The sequence below is a fragment of the Nicotiana tabacum genome, chromosome 10, assembly GCF_000715075.1.
Source record: "Nicotiana tabacum cultivar K326 chromosome 10, ASM71507v2, whole genome shotgun sequence".
NCBI classification, from domain to species: domain Eukaryota; kingdom Viridiplantae; phylum Streptophyta; class Magnoliopsida; order Solanales; family Solanaceae; genus Nicotiana; species Nicotiana tabacum.
The window spans coordinates 147,049,869-147,076,336 of record NC_134089.1 but is presented as its reverse complement, the minus strand read 5'-3'; the positions used below and the strand labels follow the sequence as shown (position 1 = coordinate 147,076,336).

Sequence of the window (26,468 nt, the reverse complement as noted above, 5' to 3'; positions counted from 1 at the left end):
TACTTCGATGCCTCGAACACAACTCAAGTTTCAATTATAGTTTTACCCCTTGATTCCACCGCCAATTCGCTCGTATCTAGCCACAAGTTACTTAAGTACATCAATAAATGCTAAATGAATCAATTCTAATTCATGAAAATAGGTTTTATAAAGAATTTCCCAAAAAGTCAAAAAATCGGCCCCGGGCCCGCTTGGTCCAAACCCGAAATTCAGACCTAACCCCGATTACCCATTCCCCCACGAGCTCAAATATGTAATTTGTTTTGAAATCGGACCCCAAATCGAGGTCCAAATCCCCATTTTTTTGAAAAAACTAGGTTCTACTCAAAACACTCAATTTCCCGAATGAAAATAATTGATTTGAAGTTGAAATCATATTAAAAGATGTTAATGATTGAAGAAAACTAGTAAAAAATAACTTAGAATTGATTTGGAGAAGAAACGTTGTTTGAAAAATTGCCTCTTATGTTTTTGGGGTTTTGAAAAATGAAAATAACTGAAAATCTCGTCTATTTATACACTTCTCAGACCCTCTCCGCGGACCGCATAAAAAGGACTGCGGCCGCGGAGCTCCATCGCGGACCACAAGAAATCGAGCGCGGCCGTGGAGGGTTGGCCTTGCTCACCGCGGACCGCACAAATCCCACCGTGGTCACGGAGCCCCCACCGCGGCCGTGAAGTTTCCACCGTGGACCGCGAGACCTGGCTTCAGAGACCTGCAACTTCTCTGAATCTGCAACTTTTTTCTAAGTTCAAAACTTGTCGAAACACATCTGAAACACACTCGAGCCCTCGGGGCTCCTAACCAAACACACGTACTAACTCAACAACATCATATGAACTTATTTGTGCAATCAAATCGCCAAAATAACCTCAATAACAATGAATCAAACCTCAAAATCAAGAATTTTTTCTCAAACTTCATCAAGTATCAAATTTAACAATTTAGGTCTGAATCAAATCAAACGACGTCCGTTTTCAATCAAACTTTACAGAAATGATTTAAACCATATATAAAATCTGTACCAGGCGCCGGAACCAAAATACGGGCCTGATACCATCTCTTTCTAATCAAACTTCATTTTAAATTTCCTTAAAATATTTCAGAAAATAATTTCCTTTAAAAATTCATTTCTCAGGCTCGGGACCTCGGAACTCGATTCCGGGTATACGTCCAAGTCCCATATTTTCCTACGAACCCTTTGGGACCATCAAATCAAGGATCCGTGTCCGTTTACCCAAAATGTTGACCGAAGTCAAATTTATTCATTTTACAGTCAAAACTTATCATTTTTTATAAAATTTCATATTTAAGCTTTCCGGCTACGCGCCCGGTCTGCGTACGCAAATCAAGGTGACTCTAAATGAGGTTTTCAAGGCCTCAGAACACGAAAATTTCATTTTAAAATAAGTGATAACCTTTTGGATCATCACAGTACTATCGCTTACAACAAGAAACTTTGCGGAAAAGAAATGCGAATCATATCTATCCAATATACCATTCTCTGTCTTTACTTTCTTAGTTTATACTTTATATCATTGAGATGTTGGAACATATTCTTTAATTTAGAAGTTTCTGTTTGATCTTTTCATCTACTCACACAACGTCCTTTTCAAAATTGGAAAAAGAGATGAAAAGACTAAAAACTTCTTGTTTTTTAATCCTAAACCCAACCCACTCCGGCCCCCTGCATCCCCAGGAATGGAAACGAGAGTTGCATAAATACCCAGCATTGCACCAAATTAAAGCACTGAAAACCCAACATTCAAGTATAACATAAATTATTTTGTTGATCTTATTGATATGGCATCGAATTCATTCAAGTTATCCCTCATTTTACTTCTAACCATATTCATTAATTCAGAAGCTGAACTAGACCAACTTAAAGAAACAAGAATGACACTCTACTTTCAAGATTGGTCTGGTGGACCAAATGCTACTGTGCTTCAAATAACAGATCACCAAAATGGTCCTCTGAGTTTTACTAAGTTCGGTTCTATGTTCGTTACTGATGATCCTATAACAGAAGCCTATGACAAGAACTCGGCTGAAATTGCTAGAGCTCAAGGTATATATGTTACTTCTGCATTGGATGGAACTATTTCGCATGTGCTAATATCAATCATCTTCACCAATGAAGAATATAAAGGCACCACTTTGGAAATACAAGGCGCTAGTCCTCAGTTTGAGAGGGTAAGAGAAGTGGCCGTGGTTGGTGGTACTGGAAAATTTAGACTTGCTCGCGGATATGCAACTTTTGAGACTATACACTTCAATTTGGCTGTTCATTATGTCATTATTCAGTGTAATGTTACAGTTTTACATTACTAATATAGAAGACATAATAGTGATAATAGTACATCAGAATAAAGTGAAATTCTAGTATGTTTAGAGTTCAAGTTTGTTTCCAAATTGATCTGTGTAAAGGCTAGCTACCACATGATAAATAATTTTCGGTCCTTTATGAGAACTAGTATCTATAAATGTGCGTTGCACGTTAATAATGACACATGATGGCTTAAATATTTATTTATATGAAGGAATAATAAATTTAATTAATGAGAGAAATTTTATATATCACTATAACAATCATCTAAATGGCGAAAAATATTACTACATTGCCATAATACGTGAATTCAAAATAAAAGGATATTATCAGAACTTATATAAATGATCATCTTTAGTCATATTAAGTAGATAATTATGTATTGTAGTTTAAAGGTGTTTAATGCGATGATATCTTACCGAATACTTCTTTATAGACGGTGTTTGTTTTGTATATATTTCTTTCATGCTTTGATTACTCTGCCATAACCAGAACTCTTGTTGTTGATATTTATATCTCTCTTGAAAGCGCAATATATAGTTATTTGTGTAAGAAAATATATTGTGGTAAATATAGTTCAATATTTAGGATATTTGTCCTTGTGCTTTATTTATTATAACTACAAAATATAAACAAGCTGAAACTTAGTTTCACACAAATTTAAAAGGATATTCTTTAGTTTCGGAAGACGAAAATTGAATTCGGAGATAAATTTATTCTTAGAAGCGTATTGACCAGTATCATAAGTTCTGCACGTATGACGTTATTGCTAAAACTTCTATATACCATATGTGTACTATTACATAAGCTATTCAACGAATCTAAGTTTTCAGTAGCATGACAGACATATTTTTCTTCAAAATCAACCTATATGCAATGGAAGATTAATTTTAACTTAGTCTATTATATATATGGTAACACTAACATATATAATAAATAATGAATTTGACAACAAACATGTACGGTAGAAGGTCATTTGGTATTAAAATATTTAACTATTCTTCTTAGTAGTTATTGTTGGCATCATTTTCTGATGAGTCAAAACTGAAAAATATTTTATTTTTACCATAAAACTTAGCAATCAACCTTTTATTTTTTTAATCAACATATTCATTTTTGCTAGCTAAGATAGCTCTTTAAATTCTAACATGTAATTTGCACAAATTGTGTTCTAATCTAATGATGAAAATCTACATTTTCCTTATTAAATGCACTACTATTACCATTGGGGTTATAGCCAAGTGTTCTAGTCTTTTATTGGATGTTCTTCTTTGTTTCTGACACGAATCAAGAAGTTAGTGAATGTTGCATTTGTTCTTACTTTTATATTTCTTGTCATTTGAATATTTTTCATTTGAGGTCATAAGTATAATTTTGGCAAGCTAGCTTTTACAGTTTCTGCTTTGGTCAATTTTGGAACTACTAATCGTACTTGACAGAAATCACTTCCCAAACTATCACTTTTTCACCAAACGGTTCATCGATATCCAATATATCACTAAAACTCTAGGCGATTGTTTCGATCGTTTGACGCTTAGCCAAAAGTGTTTCATCCCATATTATCATTTTTACTTTCCTTATAAATTTAGCATTGTTGCTCTGATTTGATATATTTGTGATGGTTATTTCAGTTACTTGAAGAGGCATATCAAATCTGAATTGAGTTGTACGTCCTCATACTAAATCGTTGCTAGTACACCACTTGTTCTTATTGTTAACAATATCATGCCTCTTGATATGACATTTGCAAGTAATGCATGACATAAGAATATTGTTTTGATTCCGTTGGAGGCATCCACAAAGGATAATCCCGCTATACCAGAGTTGATTATTTATAATATAGTCTTGAAAGCTTATTCTTGTTCAGGATTTAGCTTTGATTGTGCCTCCTCAAACACTTGTATGGCATTTTTAATGTTATATTAATATTTTTACTTTGTGATCTATTTTTTTTTAAAAAAAATAAATCTAACACTCTTTTTATGGAATAAATTTATGTACCCTAAGATTTGTTTTACTTGAAAAATAATTTACTCATATGATGAATTTAAAAAATAATTTAATTGGATTCTCTTGCAAATAATTAATTGAAAGATTTTATTATTTGATTTTAACATAAAATATAGTTTATTTTCTGTTGATTTAGAGTCTCTCATATTTGAATATTTAACCGTGATTATAATTTTCCACCATAAATTTTTTTAAAGAGTAAAAAGATCAATGATATTTCACTTTTAGATCTTTATGTTTGCAAAATCATTAATGGTATTGGCTCTTACCAACCTTTTTCTTTCTTTTCTCACACGGTTATATTCTTAAAAAATTTCTTAGTTGTTCTTTAATAATTGGGTATATTTTTCTATATTACACGAAAAATTAATAATAAAAAATATTATTTGAGGAAAGCAGCTTAAATATAATTTAATAATATATTGTTGTGGAATTTATTTCTCAATTTCAACGCTTTATGCAGTCCGTTTAGCATTACTTTTATTTTTTTGGTATTGAATATTATAGAGTGGTAATATTACCGATATGGAGGATTTTTATGAAATAGATTTTATTAAACCTCTCTACATATTTTAATAAGAATTTAATAGACAAGATATATTAATTTTAAAATCTTAAATATTAAAAAAATTAACATAGAAGTTATTGTAGTTCAAAAAAATAAGTTACTATAACTATGTCCTTTCCCTATGAGTTCTTCTGTTTAATATTTTAGAGCTATTTTGGTCTGTCAGTATTATATTCGTGCTTTTATAATAATATAGACTCTCATATTTTTAAATGATTTTTGACAATATAATATATTTTCAAATGGAATTAGTAATAGGAATTTTTTAAGAAATATATCCTAAAAGTAATAGGATTACAAGGCTAATATATATTCCCAAAAATAATTATACTAATAGAATTCCTAAAGGTAATCATGTAGGATTCCTAATGTGTAGTATTATGTTCTAAAACTAATAGGATTATAAGGCTAATGTCTAGAATTCTGATTATCTCTTTTTATTATAAGTTATTATGCTTAATATTAAAAGGTTATTTTTGTAATCCAACATGCATTTATAATAATATAGATAATATATCATCTTTTGGTCCAATGTCTATTATGTATAGCATCTGAAGAATCTGTCATAAAGTTGATCTTTGAGATTACTTCCTTAGACGCAAAGGAATAAGTAGCATAAGCTTCTTAATTAGCTTCTTTTCTTAATATGAGGATGTTACATTGGAAATTACAGAAAACACAAAACACAATGCATACAAAAGCCAATAATACAAACTCATTAATTTGTTTAATAGCTGTATCTTAACAACTTTAACGACTAGAACAACATCTTGGTACTGCCGTTGTGTAACTACGAGATTTATCATCGGCCATTGCCGCCACCACCACTGCCAGATCCACTTCCTACACCCACACCTTTTCCGGCTCCAGCACCAACACCAACTCCTATGCCAATTCCAACTCCAATTCCAAATCCTCCACCATGTCCGCCTCCTAATCCTCCACCATGTCCACCTCCTAATCCTCCACCTCCACCAGCTCCTCCTCCTAATCCTCCACCTGCTCCACCACCTACGCCTCCACCCGCACCAAAACCACCACCATGGCCTGATCCTCCTCCTACTCCACCTCCACCACCACCTCCAAATCCACCTCCACCTCCAACTCCTCCAGCAGCCCCACCTCCAACGCCACCACCTGCTCCAAATCCACCGCCATGTCCTGAGCCTCCTCCTAGACCGCCTCCTCCACCACCACCACCGCCTCCTCCGCCACCACCTCCTCCTCCTGCAGCTCCTCCTCCAACGCCGCCACCTACACCACCTCCAGCTCCAAATCCTCCTCCATGTCCAGAACCACCACCTATACCTCCCCCACCACCACTACCTCCACCTCCACCAGCTCCACCACCAAGTCCTCCTCCTGCACCACCTCCTACACCTCCTCCAGCTCCAAATCCACCGCCATGACCTGACCCTCCACCAACACCTCCTCCTCCACCACCACCGAAGCCACCACCTCCTCCAACACCGCCTCCAGTGCCAGCACCACCACCAACACCACCGCCAGCTCCAAACCCTCCTCCACTACCTGCTCCACCACCAACTCCTCCACCTCCACCACCCCCTAATCCTCCTCCTCCACCTAGTCCACCTCCAGCTCCTCCGCCAAGACCTCCTCCAGCTCCTCCGCCAAGACCTCCACCAGCTCCTCCGCCACCCCCTAACCCTCCTCCTCCACCTAGTCCACCACCGCCTCCAGCTCCGCCTCCAAACCCTCCACCTGCACCTCTACCACCACCAAAACCTGGACCACCACGTCCACCGCGTCCTCCCCATCCCCCACGTCCACCGCGTCCACCATATCCACCACAACCTCTCCTTCCATATCCACAACCATTATCATTACCCCACCTCGACTCTTCAAGCTTGTCATCACCTAAAGTGATGGCAGTCAATTCCAAGAAAATGCTCAAGAAAAGAAGTAACCCGATAACCCACTTTTGAGAAGAAGAACCCATGGCTGTATATGATCACAAAGGTTCTCAGATCAGATTACTTGTGCTCTTCCTCGCTCAGAGTTTCTGAATATATATAGGCTTAGTTACTCGATCTAAGTTGACAAAATATGGATAGTATTATTAGTCACTCGTCAGCTGAAGACATTAATGTCAACAATGTGCAAAGCTGCATGCATGGTTTATTCGACGCGTTTGAACCGTTGGGGAAGTGGCGGGAACATTAAATGAACCAATAGAATTAGTCAAGAGGCTATAAATCATATATCTACCGGCTATAATTATTGTTTCTCTTTAGATCGAAACTTCGTCAACGCTGATCCAATACTACCGACACAAACCAATAATATTCTAGCTATTGTGTAATGGCATGGCAAATGGGCCATTCTCTTTATTGTACGTGATATTTCTTGCATGGAATGTTTTGATTATCATCCTTTTCTGTATGTGATGGTTCTAATTATATATTTAGAGGAGACTAACATCGAATTTTATTTAGTTCCGGTCCTAGGTATGAAATTTAGGTGTTTAATATATAGTGTCAATTTAGTTGAATATTAAGGCAAGTATCATGAAAATAAAGCTAACTAGTTGAAAAAGTTGCATAGTACTATTTTCAATAAAAGAAGGTCCTAACATATTTTTGACAATAAAATAACGAGAATTTATTGAGTAGGGTAGAGAATTGATTTCCTTTACGAAAAGGGGACCTAATTTAAGATAATTTAAAAGAAAGTTGGATCTAGTGGTCGTGGTCCATAAGAGTTAAGACCGTAACAAGCTTTTGCTAATATATGGTCTGTTTTAATTTGGCTTTGTTACATGAAGTGCTATGCTCAGATCAGACCTCTTTCACATCCATATAGTATCACTTATCCCCCAATAGTAGATTTATATTTTTTTCGTACAATAATCTTTAGTTCGTTATCCATCCAAGGGTGTGACTTAAGTGATTAATGAAATGGAGGAGAACCATAAGTCTCAGGTTTAAATTTTGGTGGAAGTAAAAAATATTAGATAATTTCTTTTCATCACCTAAGCCTAGTGGCACAGTTACTAGATATCTATGTTGGTGGAAATTCACAAATATTAATAGCATAATTGAGATGCGCACAAACTAGTCTGGACAGATGAACTCGATCTAACAGATGAGTAGAGCTAAGGAAAACGTAAACTGACACCTAAGTCTTGTTTTGGGTAGTTAATTTGGAATAAAGGGAATAAATAATAATTTATGAGTTCTTTTTTGGTGGAAATAAAAACTTATTATTCAATCATCCAGAACCAAAACATATACAGTCTATCGTATCATCGTGTCCCTCCCTTCTCTTCCTATATCTCTATCCTCCTTACACTATTAACTGGCTTTACATTTTGATACTATTCTATTCAACGGCTACTTGTATTAATTCTCTACCCATTTAGTTTCCTTCTGTTTCTTCTTTTTTCGTATAACTTCCAGGCATCTGTATTTACATATATATTGTATTTGTTCTAGTATCTTTTGAGGTCTTGATATTTTCTGCAACCAAACTACTTCATTTCTGGCTCTCCAAATGTGTTATATGATTGCTGCCAAAGCTGCTTGTGTAAATAATCGTCCTATTTTTTCTTTGTTGCTCTAGGCATCATTCGCCATAAACCTGCCACCTTTGTGTTTCTTATGTTCATCCCAAACCATTTGAGGACTTCTTCTAAGCGTATCTTAGAGAATGCGCATTCGAAAAATATATGATCAATCGATTCTGTGTGACCATCACATAGGATACACTCATTGTCTTGCATAATCCCCATTCTTAGTGTTCTATTTTTTGTCAAGAGTCTTCTTCGCATTGCAAGCCAACAGATAAAGCTATGCTTTGGATTGTTCATTTTGTTCTACACCCATCTGCGCCAAGACCATGGTTCCAGTTTTTGCTTTCTAGTCTTGGTCTTCTACCAATCTCGTATGGAATATATTTTCCTCCAGTACCAATAGCAATCCTGTGGGGGGATGTAGTTCCACCAGGTTTTCGCTTTCAAATATATATGGTTCACCCATTTAACCCATAACATGTCTTCTTTGCTTGCAATGTGCCATACATATTCTACCACTGCTGCTTCATTCCAAATATTGCACTCCCTTATTCCCAGACCCCCTTCCCTTTTTGGTCTGCATACTAGATCACATGCTATCAAGGGTGCCTTATTTGATAATCCTTTCCCATCCCACAAATAATTTCTAAAGATTGTGATAATGTCCTATCACGACCCAAATTAGAGGGCCACGACGAGCACCCGGTGCCTACTCAACCGAGTGCCACGTACCTTATCTTTTTTTTCTATAAGACTCGTCACGGCCATGATAGGCCACAGTTATATATATATATATATATATATATATATATATATATATATATATATATATATATATATATATATATATTAGAACTTAATTCACATATCTAATTCAAAAAGATTTATATATAGATACATAGGGGTCGACAAGGCCGTTGACATGTCATACTTAAAGTTATACACAGGACACTGTCTACAAAACCTGTAAGAAAACATGATCATAATATATAAGTCGAGATAGGGTCCCCAATACTTCATAAAATAACATATATAGAACGTTACTCGGCAATACTCCAGGAAGATGTGGAGCTCACCAAACAAAAGCTGATATCTGGAGGCAGCCTACAGTGGATGGTCCTCACCTTGCCTATCTATACCTACGTGGCATGAAACACAGCGCCCCAGGAAAAGGGACGTCAGTACTATCTAAGGCAGAAATAAAACGTAATAATAATAAGTTACTATCTCGGGGAGAGATACGAGTCAACTTATAACTTCTAACTTGCCGCTGAGGGTCGTAAAAATAGAATAAAACCCTTCTCGTATATATAAATAAAACTACAATATAATAGTTCTAGTTACCTCATCTTCGTGACGTTAACTACCCAACTGATCAGTGGTAACTGTCCGACCGGCCGTAACTCGGTAGTAAATGCACTGCCCAACCGGTGGTAAATAATAATACATAAGTGCCCATTCGGTGGTAACTGCCCGACCGACCGTAGCTCGGTGATAAATGAATATGCATTACTGCCTAACTAATGGTAAATAATGATACGTAACTACCCGACCGACCGTAGCACGGTGGTAAATGAATATGGATGTATCACAATATTTTCAATATTAACATCTTTATCAAATACCTCCTAAAATAAAATTTTCAAACTAAACATTATTATGCTATCCATTTATTGAATTGGCCTGACATCCTTTTATTTTTGAGTAGGTTATCTCAATATGATTCCTGATCGAAAAGTGCAACTTTCGTATAATTCACAAGAAAAATTAATGATCGGTCAGATACAAGATATGCAAGTAAGAATTTACAACCATCAATTAATATAGCATTTTGACATATACTCATCCGAAATCCAGAGAAGTTCTACTTCTTATATGTAGTCTATGCGTATTTGCTTTTCTGAAGCTTAATTCTTTCTTTTTCTATTTGTGATAAGTTTCTTCTTACATTGTTCTCCGTCTCGCTTGAAGAATATAATTTTGAGCTTTTGTTTCCAGAGAACTCATTAACGCAATAGTCCTTCTTTTTATAGCCATATGCATCTTAGTGTATTTTAGTTCTTATTTTAATTATCTGCCACTATTTGTAATCCAATTAACTTTAGGATACAGATCAAATAAACAGAAGAATATAAAGGATCACTTATGTTAATTGAATCTATCTAGATACATATTTAGACATGCTTGAATATCACTTTACGAGAATGAATAACATAGACATCCTTAACTACTAAGAGTAGAACCATTTATGAAATAACATGACATTTACGTATCGTTACTTGGATCATGCCAACAGAAGGAAGAATTAGCCTTAACATACCTGGGGTAGGGAAAACTCCGTATAATATTCTTGGCAAAGATTACACCGTACTATTTTAGAACCGCAAATTTTTGATGGAATTACACTTATGTTCCTTGAATTATTTGAACGAATCAAGTTTTAGCTTGTTGAAATGCTTTGAACGAAATTTTCAAGCTTCAGTACATTGAATAAATTGAGCTTTTGCTCTTGAAGGATTCAAACTTAAGAAAGGATTTTGGTTCTTTATCTAATGAAAATGAAAATGGATCAGATTGTAAGTTTTTTACCCATTAATTCCAAATGTTCCTAGTTAGCCACCTAGGCTTTGAATGACTAAGAGTCATTATTAGTCTTGTGGCCTTGTGCCACGTTTTTGGGGATAAATTAATTTATTAAAAATTTTCACTTATTAGTTAACTGGGTAATGTCTTGTTACCCGGTAATTAATCAATTACTCGCATAATTTAAAAATTATCTCAAATTACTTAAAATTTTATTTATTTTTAATATACTTTATATATTACACTACCATGGTCATATGGTACATTTCATAGTACTATTTATAATTATCGGGTATTATCGCTCAACCCGTATTTTATCCCAAATTGGCCACTTTCAACGAAACTCGTTTTCTTTAATTCGTGTACCCTTTATCCTTCATGACACTTATTTCTCGCTTGTTATAAATAGCGTAAATACGCTAACCTCAAAATAATCTCATCCCCGAGTCTATGTCAATTAACTGAAGACAAAACTTTTAACGTACAAAAACGCGAGATATAACATGTCCTTTAGTACTTTCTTTGGGAGATGAAAATTGTTGCCTAGTATGAATGTATGTTTATCAATACAGAGTTAATCAATTGTACTCTACCTGTGTATGATAGATGTTTTGATCCCCATGAGTTTTATGATAGATGTTTTGATCCCCATGAGTTTACACTTGTGCTTAATTTGTCCACCAACAGTTCACAATCCCTTGCTGACAGTTTTTTTGATGATATAGGGACCCCTAAGTATTTGAAAGATAATTTTCCTTGCTTATATCTTATTATCTCACAAGTCTTTTCTAGGCATTGGCCCTCCATGTTTGCACTGTATATGTTTGATTTTCCAGCATTTGTGCTTAGTCCTGAAGCATTAGAGAAAGCTTGTAATCCTCTTATCATGAGTAGCACAGCTTGGTAGTCACTTTTACAGAACATTAGGACATCATCCGCGAAGCATAAGTGGTTTAACTTCAGACTCTTGCACTTAGTGTGAAAAACAAAGCCTTCAAGAGTGGATACTCATTGCATGATCCTCGTAAAATATTACATACATATCACAAAGATTAGAGGTGATATAGGGTCTCCTTAACGCAGTCCCCTCCTCCCCTTAATACAGCCATAGATTCCCTCATTCAATGCAATTGAGTATTGTGTTGTGGATATACATACCATAATTTATTTGATAAATCTAGGTAGAAAGTTTAATGCATGTAGTATCTCTTCCACAAAGCCCCATTCCACATAATCGTATGCTTTCTTTAAGTCTATCTTAATAAGACAGCTTCTCGTAGTCTTCTTCCTGTTGTACAGTTGTACCGGGGCTTGACAAATGAGAATATTTTGTACTATGTTTCTTCCTTCCACAAAGACACTCTGGTTCTCAGCAATTATTGTAGGTAATACTCCTTTTAACCTATTGCATAAAATTTTGGATATCACTTTGTAAACTGTATTACAGCAAGTGATAGGCCTATAATCACCCACCTATTCTGCATGATTACTCTTTGTAACTAGAGTTATCATTGTTGTTTATGATCTTAAGCATTTTTTGTGTTTCAAAGAACTCAAACACACCCTCTACTAAGTCTTGTTTCACCACTGACCAACAGTCTTTAAAAAACTAGCTCACATAGCCATCAGGCCCTGGGACTTGTCTCCTGCTATTGGCCATAGTGCCTCTTTACTTCTGTTTCAGGGAATTGTGTTTCCAGCCTCTCTTCCTGTTCTTGTTGTACTATAGGACCTCTTCGAACAAGATTATTGCATACATATTTTCTCCCATTTTTAGATTCCCCCGGTAGTCCACTATAAAATTTTATAAAGGAATTAGCAATCCCTTCCATATCAGTATGAACCTGCCCTGATGAGTCCTTAATGGAGAAGATTCTATTGGCATTTTTTCTAGCTTTTATCACAATGGAAATACCTTGTGTTTTGGTCCCCTTGCTTGAGCCACTGTATTTTACTCTTTTGTCTCAAAAACTGCTCCTTAGCAACCTTCCATTTAATGCTTTCTTGCAACAAGCTAACTTTCTTATTTATTAAATCAGCATTTCTTAGATCCTTCTGGATCTCTCTTGATACTCTATCAATCTTGCCATTGGTATTTCTGTTTTCCCTTCAACATCAAGGAACCTTTCTTTATTTAATCTTTGCAAAACATTTTTTGTTCTATTCATCTTCCCCATAAGTTTATACATTTTGGTGCCTTTCAACTCAGTCTTCCAAACTTATTGCACTCTTGTTTTGAATTCTGGTAAGAGGCTCCACATATTAAAGTATCTGAATTGCTTTTTGTGTCCTGTGTTCCCCCTTCCCAATTTAATACAGCCAAGCAATGATCATAGATTCCTTCACTCATGAAGTGAACTTATGATGCTGGCAAGTCTGTCATCCATTCATCATTTATCAGTACTCGATCTATTTTGTTGTAGACTCTACTATCTCCACTTTGTTTATTGTTCCATGTGAAGAATGCTCCTGAAGATCTAAGATCTTTCAGACCACATACTTCAATACACTATCGAAAATCTCTTGTTTTCCCCATTATTACTTTACTTCTTATTTTTTCCTCCCTGTTAAGGACACAATTGAAATCTCCCATAACAGCCCAAGGGCCATTTATCTGAGAAGCTAGCTGTTTTAATTCTTCCCACAGATTTCTTCTTGTTGCTTGGTCATTGAAGCCATATACTAAGGTAATATTAAAGGTGAATCCTTCCCCTCGATGTTTGACCTTACTGTGAATTAGTTGTTCTGCCACCTCCCTTATATTTACCTCATACATCAAGGTTTCCACAAAAGTCATATCTTCCTTCCTGGGTGCTTACCTAAATTTGTAGTAAACGACCATCCTTGGCAAAGATTAAGAGATGCTTTCTAGGCCTCAGCTCTCTTAATCTTTGTTTCCAGACTTCCTAACAAGTCAACCCTTAGATTATGAATAAACAGATTTATTTCTCTCTGTTTATCTGGCTTGTATAGACCGCTGGTGTTCTAAAATCTGATCCTGTCGATTAGGTTTAGGGTTTCCCCCACCCTTTCCATGTCCTGGTCCTCCTTCAGCTTCACCTCCTCCAGGGTTAGGGGGTGCAACTATGCCATCTTCTTTGCTTTTCTGAACTACTAAGGCAGCAAAAGAGTTCCCTGTATTGATTTGTGGCTCTCTAACGACAATCCCTCTTCTTGCATTGCCTTTGCTGTGATAGAAATTCTCTTTGCTTGGCATCACCATCAATTGTTTCCCTTCCCTTTGCTTGCATATCTCTTTCTCAGTTTCCTTCTTTTTCATCTATGTACTACTTTCTTTGTGATCTCTTGTGCATGGCTTTTCTATCCTAGTTTCCATTCCTTCTTGTCTTGTTGATGCCTTGTTACTTGTCTCTTCTCTTATGTACTTCCTGCATATTTTTAGTTCGTGCCCAAAGTTTTTACATTTGACACATAAGGTTGGCTTCTACTCAAATTCAACCTCCTGCTCCACAATTTTCCCATGCTCATTTTCAAACATAATTGTAGTTAGAAATACCTTATTGAGGGGTACTTCCACCAATACTCTAGCAAATGTCATGCGTTCCTTCATTGTGGTGGCTTTGTCAGTTTTCAGGGGATTGCTAACCAACCCTGTAATTTTTTCTAAGGCTTGTTTTCCCCAGTACTTCACATTCAATCCCGGAAGTCTGATCCACACTGGTATACTATCCATAACATCTTTCTTCAATTCTATTTCTGGTTGTCATGGTTTGACTATAACAGGCTTTCTGTCAAATATCTGAATTCCATCCTCTACTACTTTAGTGTGACTTTCAATTATGTGAAATCTAACCATAAATACTCCTCTATGTACTTGTGCAACCTTATCAATTCTCAATCCTCCCCAAATTCTTTTAAAATATCCCTCAATGACTGTTTGAGGTGGATTTGATCCCAATACATAACACACAACCCCTGTTTTCCAGTATTCCACTTCCTCATGAATATCATCCAAAGTTATTTTCACATTGATGTTTAGAGGTATTTCTCGTGTCAAGTCCTCTTCTTCATTCACAGGAATATTGCTTACAATTTTACTCAACGAGGGTCTAGCTTCTAGGGTTTGAGTCTTACCCTTTGCAGTGAGTGCATCATCTTCCTCCTCTGCCATATCAGCCCATGAGAGTCTGCTTGCATCACTTCGCCCCTCCGCAATTTCGTCATGTTTCCTCACTAGTGTCCTCATTGGCGTTGTAGTTGCCGATACTTGAGCCATATCTAGTGGTACAATTCCATGAATTGCATTCAAATTCCTCACTTTCTTCGAATCTTCTGTTCGTGGAACATCTTTTTCTCCTTGATTTTGGCTTGGATTTGCCCCTTGTGTGCTTTGCCCTCTCGCTCCAGTCTTCGATTTTCTGCCCATGTTCAGCGTTTGCTGAGAGGAAATTTCATTCTAGAGAGAGAAATTTTAATCCTTACAAATAATTGGGATGTCTCTTTCAAGCAAAATGTGATTGAGAAATTAATCTAATCTATGAGTTTTATTTAAATAAAACTGTACTAACTAGATTAAGTTTTATATATTCATGAACTATAAAAGTAGACTTAGTGCAACTCTTTATACATGTATGTACCTCCATATAGTTTATATCTCTACAAAAAGATGACCAAATACTGATGAAGTTCAAAATTCCTTGAAACCAGTGAAAATAACATGTGTTAAATAAGGGAATTAACATATGTTACTTCGAAATGCGGCTCGTATACAGACATCTGATGTTAATGGGCGCCCATTCACTTGAATTGGCTATTTTTAAATTATTAAAGTACGATTACCAAGGAATAATACCAACAATATTTTAGCAATCTTCATTCAAATTCTCTAACGACCCTTTAAAGAAAAATTCGATACGGCTTGATTTATGCAAAAAATAAGAATATACACAACAAATATTTGGATCGCTTAGTAGTAGCATTACTTAAGAAAAGTGCATATGGCCACATACAAACTTATTCAAAATAGAGAAAAAAATTACTACATGACCGAGTAAAGTATTCTCACGTATAATTGTATTCGTAAATGTAGGTAGAAAACTTTCATTTTTTAATAGAAGTTCATAGAGTACAAATTTTTCATAGTTAAAAAAGAAAATCGACATGCACTAACTTTTTTTATGGACATGCACTTACTTAAAATAGAAGGAATAGGTTTTATTTCGACCATGCCCGATTTGTCAACAAAGAGGAGATAAGTTGTCACAATTCGCACATCAAAATGTGATCAACAGAATTTGAAAATTCCTCCATTTTCAAATATTTTTAAAAGGGATTTTTATATTCCTATACACCATTTCAAACTTTATTACCCTCCCTACTCAAATTTTAATCTAATTACATAATATATACAAAATTACCAATTATGTACATTTTAGGCATTTAATTATAATAATTAAATCCTAAAATCACTCTAACGTCTATATACCACTCCCCCGCGTTTCTCTCTCCACCCCTCCCCATCCAACCCCCGCGTCTATATCCCACTCCCCCACGTTTCTCTCTCCAACCCTCCCCCCGCCCCACGTATCTTCAGTATCTCCCTCCATTAACGCTTGTTTTCACTCTTCTTCAAAAATTCCTCTCCATTTTTATAGATTCAAGCTCTAAATACTCTACCACACACCTCCATTAACGCCTATTGCTTGCTTAACTTTCAATGAAGAAGAAAACACTTTCGAAGATCAGCCCTAATTACAGTAAGAGAGCAGCAATTCCAACATTTACGACCATTAAAAAGCTTTGAAGTTTTGAATTCGAATTTGGGTTTTCAAAAACCATTATTTATTTGGATTGGGTGTTGTTGCAAACAATTGAGAATATTATTTGGAGTTTATATCTCAATTTTGTGGGTGTTTTGGTGAAGAAGAAGAAGAAAAAGATATGAAATTGTAGTAACGTTGTAGAAAAATTGTATTTTGTTGTTTATATATATTTTTTTATTTAAATATTGTATGAAAGTTGAACAATATTGTATAAAAATTGTATTTAAGTTGTATGATATTGTAGTTGTATATAACTGGGTAGAAATAATATATGAAAGTTGTAGATAAATTGTATAATATATAATTAGTTGTATGAAAAGTTATATAATATATAATTAGTTATATGAAATTTATTTTTACTATGTATAAATCAGATATAAAATATACAAAAGATATATTGTATAAAATTTGTATAAAAATTTAAGTGGTATGATATTGTAGTTGTATATAACTGGGTAGAAATAATGTATGAAAATTGTAGATAAATTGTATAATATACAATTAATTGTATGAAAATTATTTTTACTATATATAAATCGAATACAAAATATACAAAAGACATACTGTATAAAATTTGTATATAAAATGTATATTTAAGTGGTATGATAAGGTGAAAGCCCTTTGCTCTTGAAACAACGACCCTTTTTGCTTGTCGAGCTTTTAGTTTTTTTCTTTTGGTAATTGAATTTGAACTGCCTTGCAACTTAGATATTTTTGCTACACTTGCATTTGTCGGGATAAGTAATTTGTCCTTTTTAAAATGATAAGGCAACTAGCATTCCACTGATATCACGACAAGCTGTTCTTAAAATATCATTTACATAGAGGACCATTGATTTGTCATAAAAGATCAATTATTTAGTATTGGAATCAGACGTGCCTGAATAGAGTAGAATGGTAGGATTCTAGTCCGGAATCAAAATGTGGTTCTTTTGGATTCAAAGTACATAAATAGGTGATAAAAAAAAAGTTACATTTTTATGTATAGCGTCACAATACCTGGCGCTATACATTACGGCACCGTTAATGTATAGCTCCAGGTATTGTGGCGCTATACTGTAAAAGCTGACACGGCAAGTATAGCGTCACAATACCTGGCGCTATACATAAGTTTTTAAAATTCCTTCCATCTTCTTCATCGTTTCTTCCTCCATTTTTTTAATCTCTCTTCTCTTCTTGGTCCCCCACTCCATACCCGCTATTGTCCTCCATTTAAAAAAAAAATTGGGCCCCCCCGACACATAAAACTTGAAGAACGTAGGTCCCACATTCGAGTAGAGCTTCGTGTTATTATTGATTCACACTTCTGGAGTCAAAATTTCAATCTTTTTGCTTTCCGAAAATTCTAAATCGAGGTATTTCGATTTATTTTAAGTTGAAACATTTATAATAATGCATATTATTTGATTTGTATGTGTTCTATTTCGGTTTGTGTTTTTTTTTCGAAACTAGCATGCTAAATTTATCCGAATTTAATATTAGTGTTTTCTAAAAAAATATAAATTTGTAAAATAAATTTGTCTGTTAATATCCTAATTTATATATATGTATTTTCATGCCGTTTTGTGTTTTATTTGCAATTAAATTTATTTGTTGTTTATGTTTAGTTTAGATTATTTTTTAGCATAGTAAAATCTAGACCTTTTTAGCGTAGTAAAACGTAAACTCTTTTAGCGTAGTAAAATTTAGAGCCTTGTAGCGTAGTAATGTGTAGTATTTTAGCTTAGAATTCCTTTTGTTTAAGTATCTTATACTGGTTGTTGAAAATGCAAACTTTGTACCATTAAGTTAATAATTGTATCAACACACATAATTAGTAATTTGTACAATTAAGTTATTAAAAATATGAATTTAAACTATAAAAAGACACATAATTATTAATGATAATTTGGTGCCATTGGGCCTCAAAATATCGAGCCCGGACCTATAGGTATATATATATATATATAATTTATACAATTAAGTTATTAAAAATATGAATTTAAATTATAACCAAAACACATAATTATTAATGATAGTTTGGTGTCATTGGGCTCAAAATATCGAACCTGGAACTCATAGGTATTACTACTTACAATAAGAGGGAATAGCAGGCACGTCTCGGTCAACATGAGTGCTTTCATAGAAATAAAAATTGATCTGAGGATATTTCTGTCATTTCAAAGCTATTCAGTCGATCGCTCAGCTTAACACGTGTAGTTCCAGTTTTAACATGTGGCAGCACCTCTGGTTTCTCAGCTAAAAATCTCGACCGAACGTAGAGAACTAACGGCATCTCCAGAAAAGTAACGTTCCAGAACATCTGTTCTCTCTCTCTCTCTCTTTGCTCTCAAGTTTGTACTGCAATGTGTTTTCTTCCGTCAATCGTATTTTCTGGTGGGTATCCCTTCTACCATCTCTTGATTCGTCTTTATCTGTATCTCTTGATTCATGTTTGTCTATATTTGTCTTGAGGAATATTTGAGAAAATTCATGAACGAATACCATTTCTATTGAAGTTCTATAGGTGTTTGAGAAAATTCTTCAATGAATTACCCTAATTTCTTATGCATATTTTTGTCTTCTCTATTGTTTATGTGTTTGAAAAAATACTTGAACAACCAAACTTATCAGTTGAGTTAGCAAGGACGAGGTGACCGCTTCAATTACTAACTGTTTGCTATGTTTTTCTTCTCGCTTCTACTATGTTTTTTGCTGGTCGTATATATCATCAAATACCTTTGTTTCTTTGTTCGATCTCTGACCTCTTCATTTGTTATCTTTGTTCTCTGTCAATTAATTTTCCAATTATTAGCTTATGCGCTTCTTGTTTTCTCAGTTGTGCGTTGAGGTTGTTTCAATTGTTTTCTGTCGGTTTATTTGGCGATAACTGGGGTATTTGGGGCTTTGACATATTTCTCAGATGCTGACGGCCTGTGTGTATTTGAGACGGATTCTTTTGCTATTTCCATAATGCATAGACTGTTTTGGCATATTTTTTTATAATTAATTTTTGCCTCTATAAACTATCAACTTGGTGGTTAAATAAAACTAGCTTTTCGATTTATTGACACTAAAAAATCAACTTAAGATGACCTTAGAGATGCACTTTGCTGGGAATTGTCTATAGTACAATCGGTAGGATGTTAACCTAGAAGCGTGTTAAAAGATTACATTTCCTCTGCGCTTGGGATAATTAGATTCAAAGAGCTATTTATATGAACTCACTATTAGATTGAAATAATTACTGATCCAATCAGTTCGGAATTGAGTAGTTGATTGCTTGATTTGTATTGAAGGTATGTCAAAGAGATGCTATAAAATCTGATGAGTTTTACTCCTCAAAATTATACAATTGGCTGGACAATTTCCAGATCTTCTTTAACCTCTTCATCATTTTCTTGCAACTATTATGAATGTGCTAATAATTGACATCATATATATTTGATAGAAACTAAGTGATCCTGTTTATAAAAAATTAGATCTTTCACTGTTGTTTTTGTTTGTTGATTAGATTCTACCTTTCTGAATTCATTTTTTCCTGTTAAAATAAACCTCCTTTTTATCGACCACTCGTTTCTTGTTTTATAGTTATATTTTTACCACAAATTTCCACGGCTACTTGTATTGTTTTCTGTTGTGTCTTGCAGTTAAATAAGTCCTTCTCTGTTGCCTCGAAAAGTATAGCATGGTAGCATATATGACACTCCAAAAGGGTGCTTTTACTAGCAAATCAGGCAAAGGAATTGAACTAAGCACATGTTTTCTGTTGCAGTCATTTCCACTCTTCACTGTGTGTTCCTGTGCCACTTCTTTTCTGAAATCATGTGGAGAAGAGTCTCCTAAATATGACACTTCCACTTTTGCAAATGAGCTAAGGGACATTGAGCAACTTGTGCTTCTGATTATTTCTGTTTGCTCTTTTTCTACTTAGTTTAACATCTATTGCTATCCTTTCTGTTGGCATAACTTCAATGTTTACAGATTCAAATGCTTGGTCAATATTAGAAGAATTTGTAGCAAACACTTTGTACTTTCTCCTATTGTGGCAGTATTATTTTGGCAATTGTGAAATTCAAGAGTTGAAGCTATTAAGGTAGATAAGGAATGTTGATTTAGATTATTTGAAGAATGCAAAGTTCAAGTTGAGCTTGTAGCTTGAGAAAGGTTAAGGCTTCCATATGTTCTATAAAATGCTTAAATTTTTTTTTGCTAATTTAACATTCAGTTATATTTAATATAGTCTTAAATGAGAATGTGATAGTAGTACTAACTACTAAATGTGATTTTTTGTTTCCAGAAGTAGTTGTGTAATATTCTTTCCAGTCATAAGCAATTACATTTTTTTATGCTCATATTCAGTTCAAACTCATTTACCAACGTGATCAATTCAGTTTTACTCAGTATTTACCTTACTACTTTCTTCATCCTTAGTTTTTCTATTTTTACATCTGCGCTACTTACGTTGTTTTCAAAATAGAGTGTACACCTGGTTAGTCAATTTCTTCTTAGGCATAATGTTTTAACTACATATTAAAGTGATACTCTTCTAGATCTTAAGACATGCACATTTAGTGTTCCAGAGAGCTACTTTAAGGAGTTTTGTGCTTTAGATTTTGTTGATCATGTGTAAAAGTCTTATGTACTTGGGCTATGTGAATCAGATGAGAGGATAAAGGCTACTTAGAGTGGTTCATTTGACTGTTGATTTTTATTTTATCTTTCTTAATTTTTTTCATAACTAATATATAACATCTCTTATCTTTCACCTAAATGCAGCTGTTACAACTCTTACCAAAGAGGATATAATGAGGGATAAGGTATGTGTCTTTGTCAGCAAGGCATAATGGTGTCATCAACTTTTCCATGTTGGTCTGGTAGATCTTTATAACGGATTATATTTTCGATTCGGCATAGACTAATTGGCATGTGTATTGCTTGAAAAAAATATTTCTCTTTTTGGATCTATGGTATTTTCATTATATCTAAGATCATGCAAAAGAGCTTTCTGACAAATTTTTATCCTTGCAGTGCAATTGGACTACAGTATAGTCTCTTTGGTATTCATGGAATTATTTGACGCTTGACACAGGTTATTTGCTAAAACTATTTGGAGGTATTATACTAGCCCTGCAGAACTCTTTTATATAACCTTTTGTCAATATGATTATTTTAGTGTTCAGCTATGTCTATAGTGCAAAATACTGTTGAGCTGATTATGAGACTTGCAGCTAATGTGCTTCATGATCTACAAGTGTTTTCATCACAACTCGATTCCTAAATTATAGTTTATTTTATTATTTACTGAAGTCCTGTTGTTATATGGTTTTCGCATATTATGACATCTTGTTCATTAACAACCTTTCCTATGTGTTGGATTCACTTGCACTTAATGTTAAGTGACTGTGTTTTAGCCTGCAAAACAGTTGTCTCTGATATTTACATCAGATAGCCATATTATTCTACTGTTCTTATCATTCTATAGTTGGAATAATAGAAGTTACTTGGTTAATCCTTGTTTTCCTAATATCTGGTAATAATTGTAGGGTTCATTTACATACAATAGACAGTTGGACTGCCTAATGTCAGCGAAGCCCAGGAAGATCAACAAACTATTCTGCTCCTCATGCTAACATAAAAAGGAGAAATAATAGTTCAGTCCTTTTCACAAGTAGATATATCTATCTACCTTTTTCCAGTTTTGCCTGATGGCATTACCAGAAAATTATATGTGGGCAACTTCACTTGATATGCAATTCATATTCCTTGGTATAAAATGTGTTTATGTAAGATGGTATTTTTTACTTTTGAGAAGAGACAAAAAACCAATAGTTGGAACAACCTTTGGTTGGGCCCAGGCAAAGCCCGGGCTAACCTTACTAGTTATATTATAGATGGTTTTCTTTTATAATTTTTAAACAAATTTTAAGATTTAAAAAAACACATAATTATTAATGATAGTTTGGTGCCACTGGGCCTCAAAATATCGAGCCCGGAACCCCATATGTATATATATAAGTTATTATATAATTGTATTAACACACATAATTAGTAATTTGTACAATTAAGTTATTAAAAAATATGAATTTAAATTATAATAAAAACACATAATTATTAATGATAGTTTGGTGTCACTGGTCCTCAAAATATCGAGCCCTGAACCCATATATATAATTTGTACAATTAAGTTATTAAAAAATTTGAATTTACAGTTGACGACATGGACGCGACTATACAGTTTGGTGTCACTGGTCCTCAAAATATCGAACCCGGAACCCACAGGTATATATATATATATATATATATATATATATATATATATATATATATATATATATATATATATAATTTGTACAATTAAGTTATTAAAAAATATGAATTTACAGTTGACGACATGGACGCGACTATACATCCCGGCCCTCGGACGTTGGATCTATTAGCCCTACAGCCCCAGCATAGATCCGAGTATATATGGGACGGACAGTTGCTTACACAGACTTTCCGGGCTAGGAGAGTGGATCTACTGTGGGAGTTTTTGAGTCCTCCCCGCGTTCTACATCCCCGCGTGGTCCATTACCTGGAGGAGATGGGATTATATAGGATTATTAGGATTGGCCGGATACAGCTCGACTATGCTTTAATTACGGCCTTGATTGAGTGGTGGCGACCGGAGACGCACACTTTCCATTTGCCCATCGGCGAGGCCACCATCACACTCCAGGACGCTGAGATTTTATATGGCCTGTCCGCTGATGGCTTGCCAGTTTTACTGCCTATGACCATGAGATATTATTCGCGGCAGGCATATTGGGATATGCTGCACATGCTCACGGGTTTCATACTGGAGGACGAGGAGGTAGCGTCTGGGTCTAGTCGTATACAGTTGGTCCCCATTAAAGACCACCAGGTGCAGATCCACCATACTATCACCGACGAGTCAGCGGAGGTGGATGTACAGCGATATACGAGGTTGTTGTTGCTCCTTCTATTTGGGGAGGTCTTGTTCCCGAACACTTCGGGGAACCAAGTGAGCCTCCGTTTTCTGCATCATATTGCCCGGTTCGAGGATACAGCCATCTATAGCTGGGGTGGTGCTGTCATCTCATATCTGTACAGGTAGATGTGCCGGGATTGCATCGGCACACAGAGAGACGTTGGTGGCTTTCTGCCTCTTCTACATGTGACAATATATTCAAATAATATGTCCATTAGTTACAATTCTACCTAGTTATAGTTATTCTTATACTTTACGTGTATGTTAGGTTTGTGTCTGGGAGCGATTTCTGCAGTTTCATCCACCTCTACCACAGCTACCGGCTAATGTAGAAATTTCGCAACTCCCTCTAGCCTGTAGGTGGGTTATGCGTCGTTGTGATGACCCAAAATGTCATCTTTAAATTAAATAATTATCTCGATATTTTAAGAACCTGAAAAGTGCTATCAATAATTTCTCAACTTGCGTGCGCAGTCCGTATAATTTTCTGGAAGGTTTTTGTATGAAAAATAGATTAAATTATGAATTAGAGCTTTAAAACTCAACTGAGTTGACTTCGGTCAATATTTTGAGCAAACGAACCCGGATCCAAGATTTGACGGTCCCAGGAGGTCCGTAGGAAAATATGGGATTTGGGCGTATGCCCAGAATCGAATTCCGAGGTCTCAGGCCCGAGAAATGAATTTTTGAGTAAAATTGTTTTCTGAAAATATTTAAGAAAAATGGAAATGAAATTTGATTAGAAAGTGATGGTATCGGGCCCGTATTTTGGTTCTAGTGTCCGGTACAGGTCTTATATATGGTTTAAGCACTTTTTGTAAAGTTTGGTTGAAAACGGACGTCGTTTGACGTGTTTCGGACTCAAAATGGAAAATTTGATGTTTTATGAAATTTGAAAGAATTCTTGGATTTTAAAGCATAATTCGTGGTATATGACGTTATTTTGGCGATTTGATCGCACGGTTAAGTTTGTAGGATATTGTTGAGTTAGTGCATGTGTTTGATTAGGAGCCCCGAGGGCTAGGGAGTGTTTCGGAGGTGCCTCGGAGTGATTTCGGACTTGGGAAAATAGCAGAATATTTGCAGAAATAGTACCCCCGTGAACAGTAAAAACGCATGAATAGTGCCCCCGAAAATTCTGGGCAGTTAAAGGACGAACAACACGTTTTTTTTCATTTTTTTAAGTTTCAAACTCGGATTTTGGGCGATTTTGAGGTGTTCTTCACGATTTCAACTCAAGTAAGTGTCCTATACTCGAAAGTGTTTATATTACATAAATCCATGGTTATTTTCATCGTTTAATTCGGATTTTAATGGAAGAAATCAAGATTTTTGCAAAATCTTCCAAAAATGAAAATTTTAGATTTGGAGGTTGAGTTGTTATCGGAATTTGATAAAATTTGTATGGGTGAACTCGTGGTTGAATGGGTCATCAGATTTTGCAAGTTTCGTCGGAATTTGAGACGTGGGCCCCACGAGCGATTTTGAGTTAAATTTCGGATTTTGTTGGAAAATTAGTATTTCCATATGGAATTAATTCGTACGATTTATATTGAGTATATTGAATTATTATGACCAGATTTGAAGCTTCGAATGAATTCGCGAGGCAAAGGCTTGTTGGAATTTTGAATTGGTTGCAAAGCGAGGTAAGTGTTTGGTCTAACCTTAGATTGAGGGATTAGGAGTTGTGTCTTAATTGCTACATGTTAATTGTAGAGTATGACGTATAGGTATGGTGACGAGTATCTATACTTTGGTGTCAAGCATGTCCGTGAGTCTTGTATTATAATTGTTATGACTCCGTTGTGGTTTATTGCACTTCATATGTTATTATCACCATTGTTCTCTTGCCAGGATGTTTGTTTGATATTATTGTTGCCTTGCCAGGATGTTTGCTTTGATAGTATTGTTCCCTTGCCAGGATGTTGTTGAAATATTATTGTTCCCTTGCCGGAAAGTTGTTATATTGCTCTTGTTCCCTTGCCGGGATTCCTTGTGATTGTTGTTGGCTTGTAACTGGGAGCGGGTGGTACGCCTACCACAAGATATATAATGAAATGGGAGCGGGTGGTACGCCTACCACAAGATATATAATGAAATGGGAGCGGGTGGTACGCCTACCACAAGATATAATGAAATGGGAGCGGGTGGTACGCCTACCACAAGACATAATGAAATGGGAGCGGGTGGTACGCCTACCACGAGATACATGAAATGGGAGCGGGTGGTACGCCTACCACAAGACATAATGAAATGGGAGCAGGTGGTACGCCTACCACGAGATACATGAAATGGGAGCGGGTGGCACGCCTGCCACGAGATACATGAAATGGGATCGGGTTGCACGCCTGCAACAAGATGTGAAAAGAAAGTGAAATATGCTTTTGTTTCCCTTATTCTTGTTAGTGATTGGATTTTGATTCCTTTATAATTCTCTTGATATTCTATTTTTACTTTTTTTTATATATGTTCAATACTCCAAATTTCAACAATTGTTACATTTTTTTTAACTCAATTGATTTCTCAACTAAATTTTCCTTAAACTGTTTGAGGTTGTACTTTACAAAAAAAAAGGAATTTCTACTATGTTTTGATTTATTGATTTCTCGTATTAAAGGTGAAGGATTCATTCAATATTGTACTTTAATTGAAATGGGTATCTTCTTTATCAAATGATTTCTAAAAATAACTT

At 35.1% G+C, this 26,468-nt stretch overlaps 2 protein-coding genes across 3 annotated transcripts; one reads left to right on the top strand and one right to left on the bottom strand.

The window, feature by feature from the left end:
- Nucleotides 1-1,710: 1,710 nt before the first annotated feature.
- Nucleotides 1,711-2,471, top strand: LOC107769151 (dirigent protein 22-like). Its single transcript, XM_016588328.2, has one exon. It carries the CDS (start codon nt 1,805-1,807, stop codon nt 2,330-2,332), a length of 528 nt encoding a protein of 175 aa, XP_016443814.2. The 5' UTR covers nt 1,711-1,804; the 3' UTR covers nt 2,333-2,471.
- Nucleotides 2,472-5,514: 3,043 nt separating this feature from the next.
- Nucleotides 5,515-10,991, bottom strand: LOC107769150 (uncharacterized). Of its 2 annotated transcripts, none has more exons than XM_075223393.1 (2): nt 10,758-10,991; nt 5,515-6,957 (listed from the first exon to the last, which is right to left on the bottom strand). In XM_075223393.1, the coding sequence occupies exon 2, from the start codon at nt 6,863-6,865 to the stop codon at nt 5,708-5,710; it is 1,158 nt and encodes a 385-aa protein (XP_075079494.1). In that variant the 5' UTR covers nt 6,866-6,957; nt 10,758-10,991; the 3' UTR covers nt 5,515-5,707. The 2 variants fall into 2 exon arrangements, with proteins under 2 accessions (XP_075079494.1, XP_016443813.2); XM_016588327.2 differs by having other exon boundaries at nt 5,515-6,928.
- Between the last annotated feature and the right edge of the window lie 15,477 nt (nt 10,992-26,468).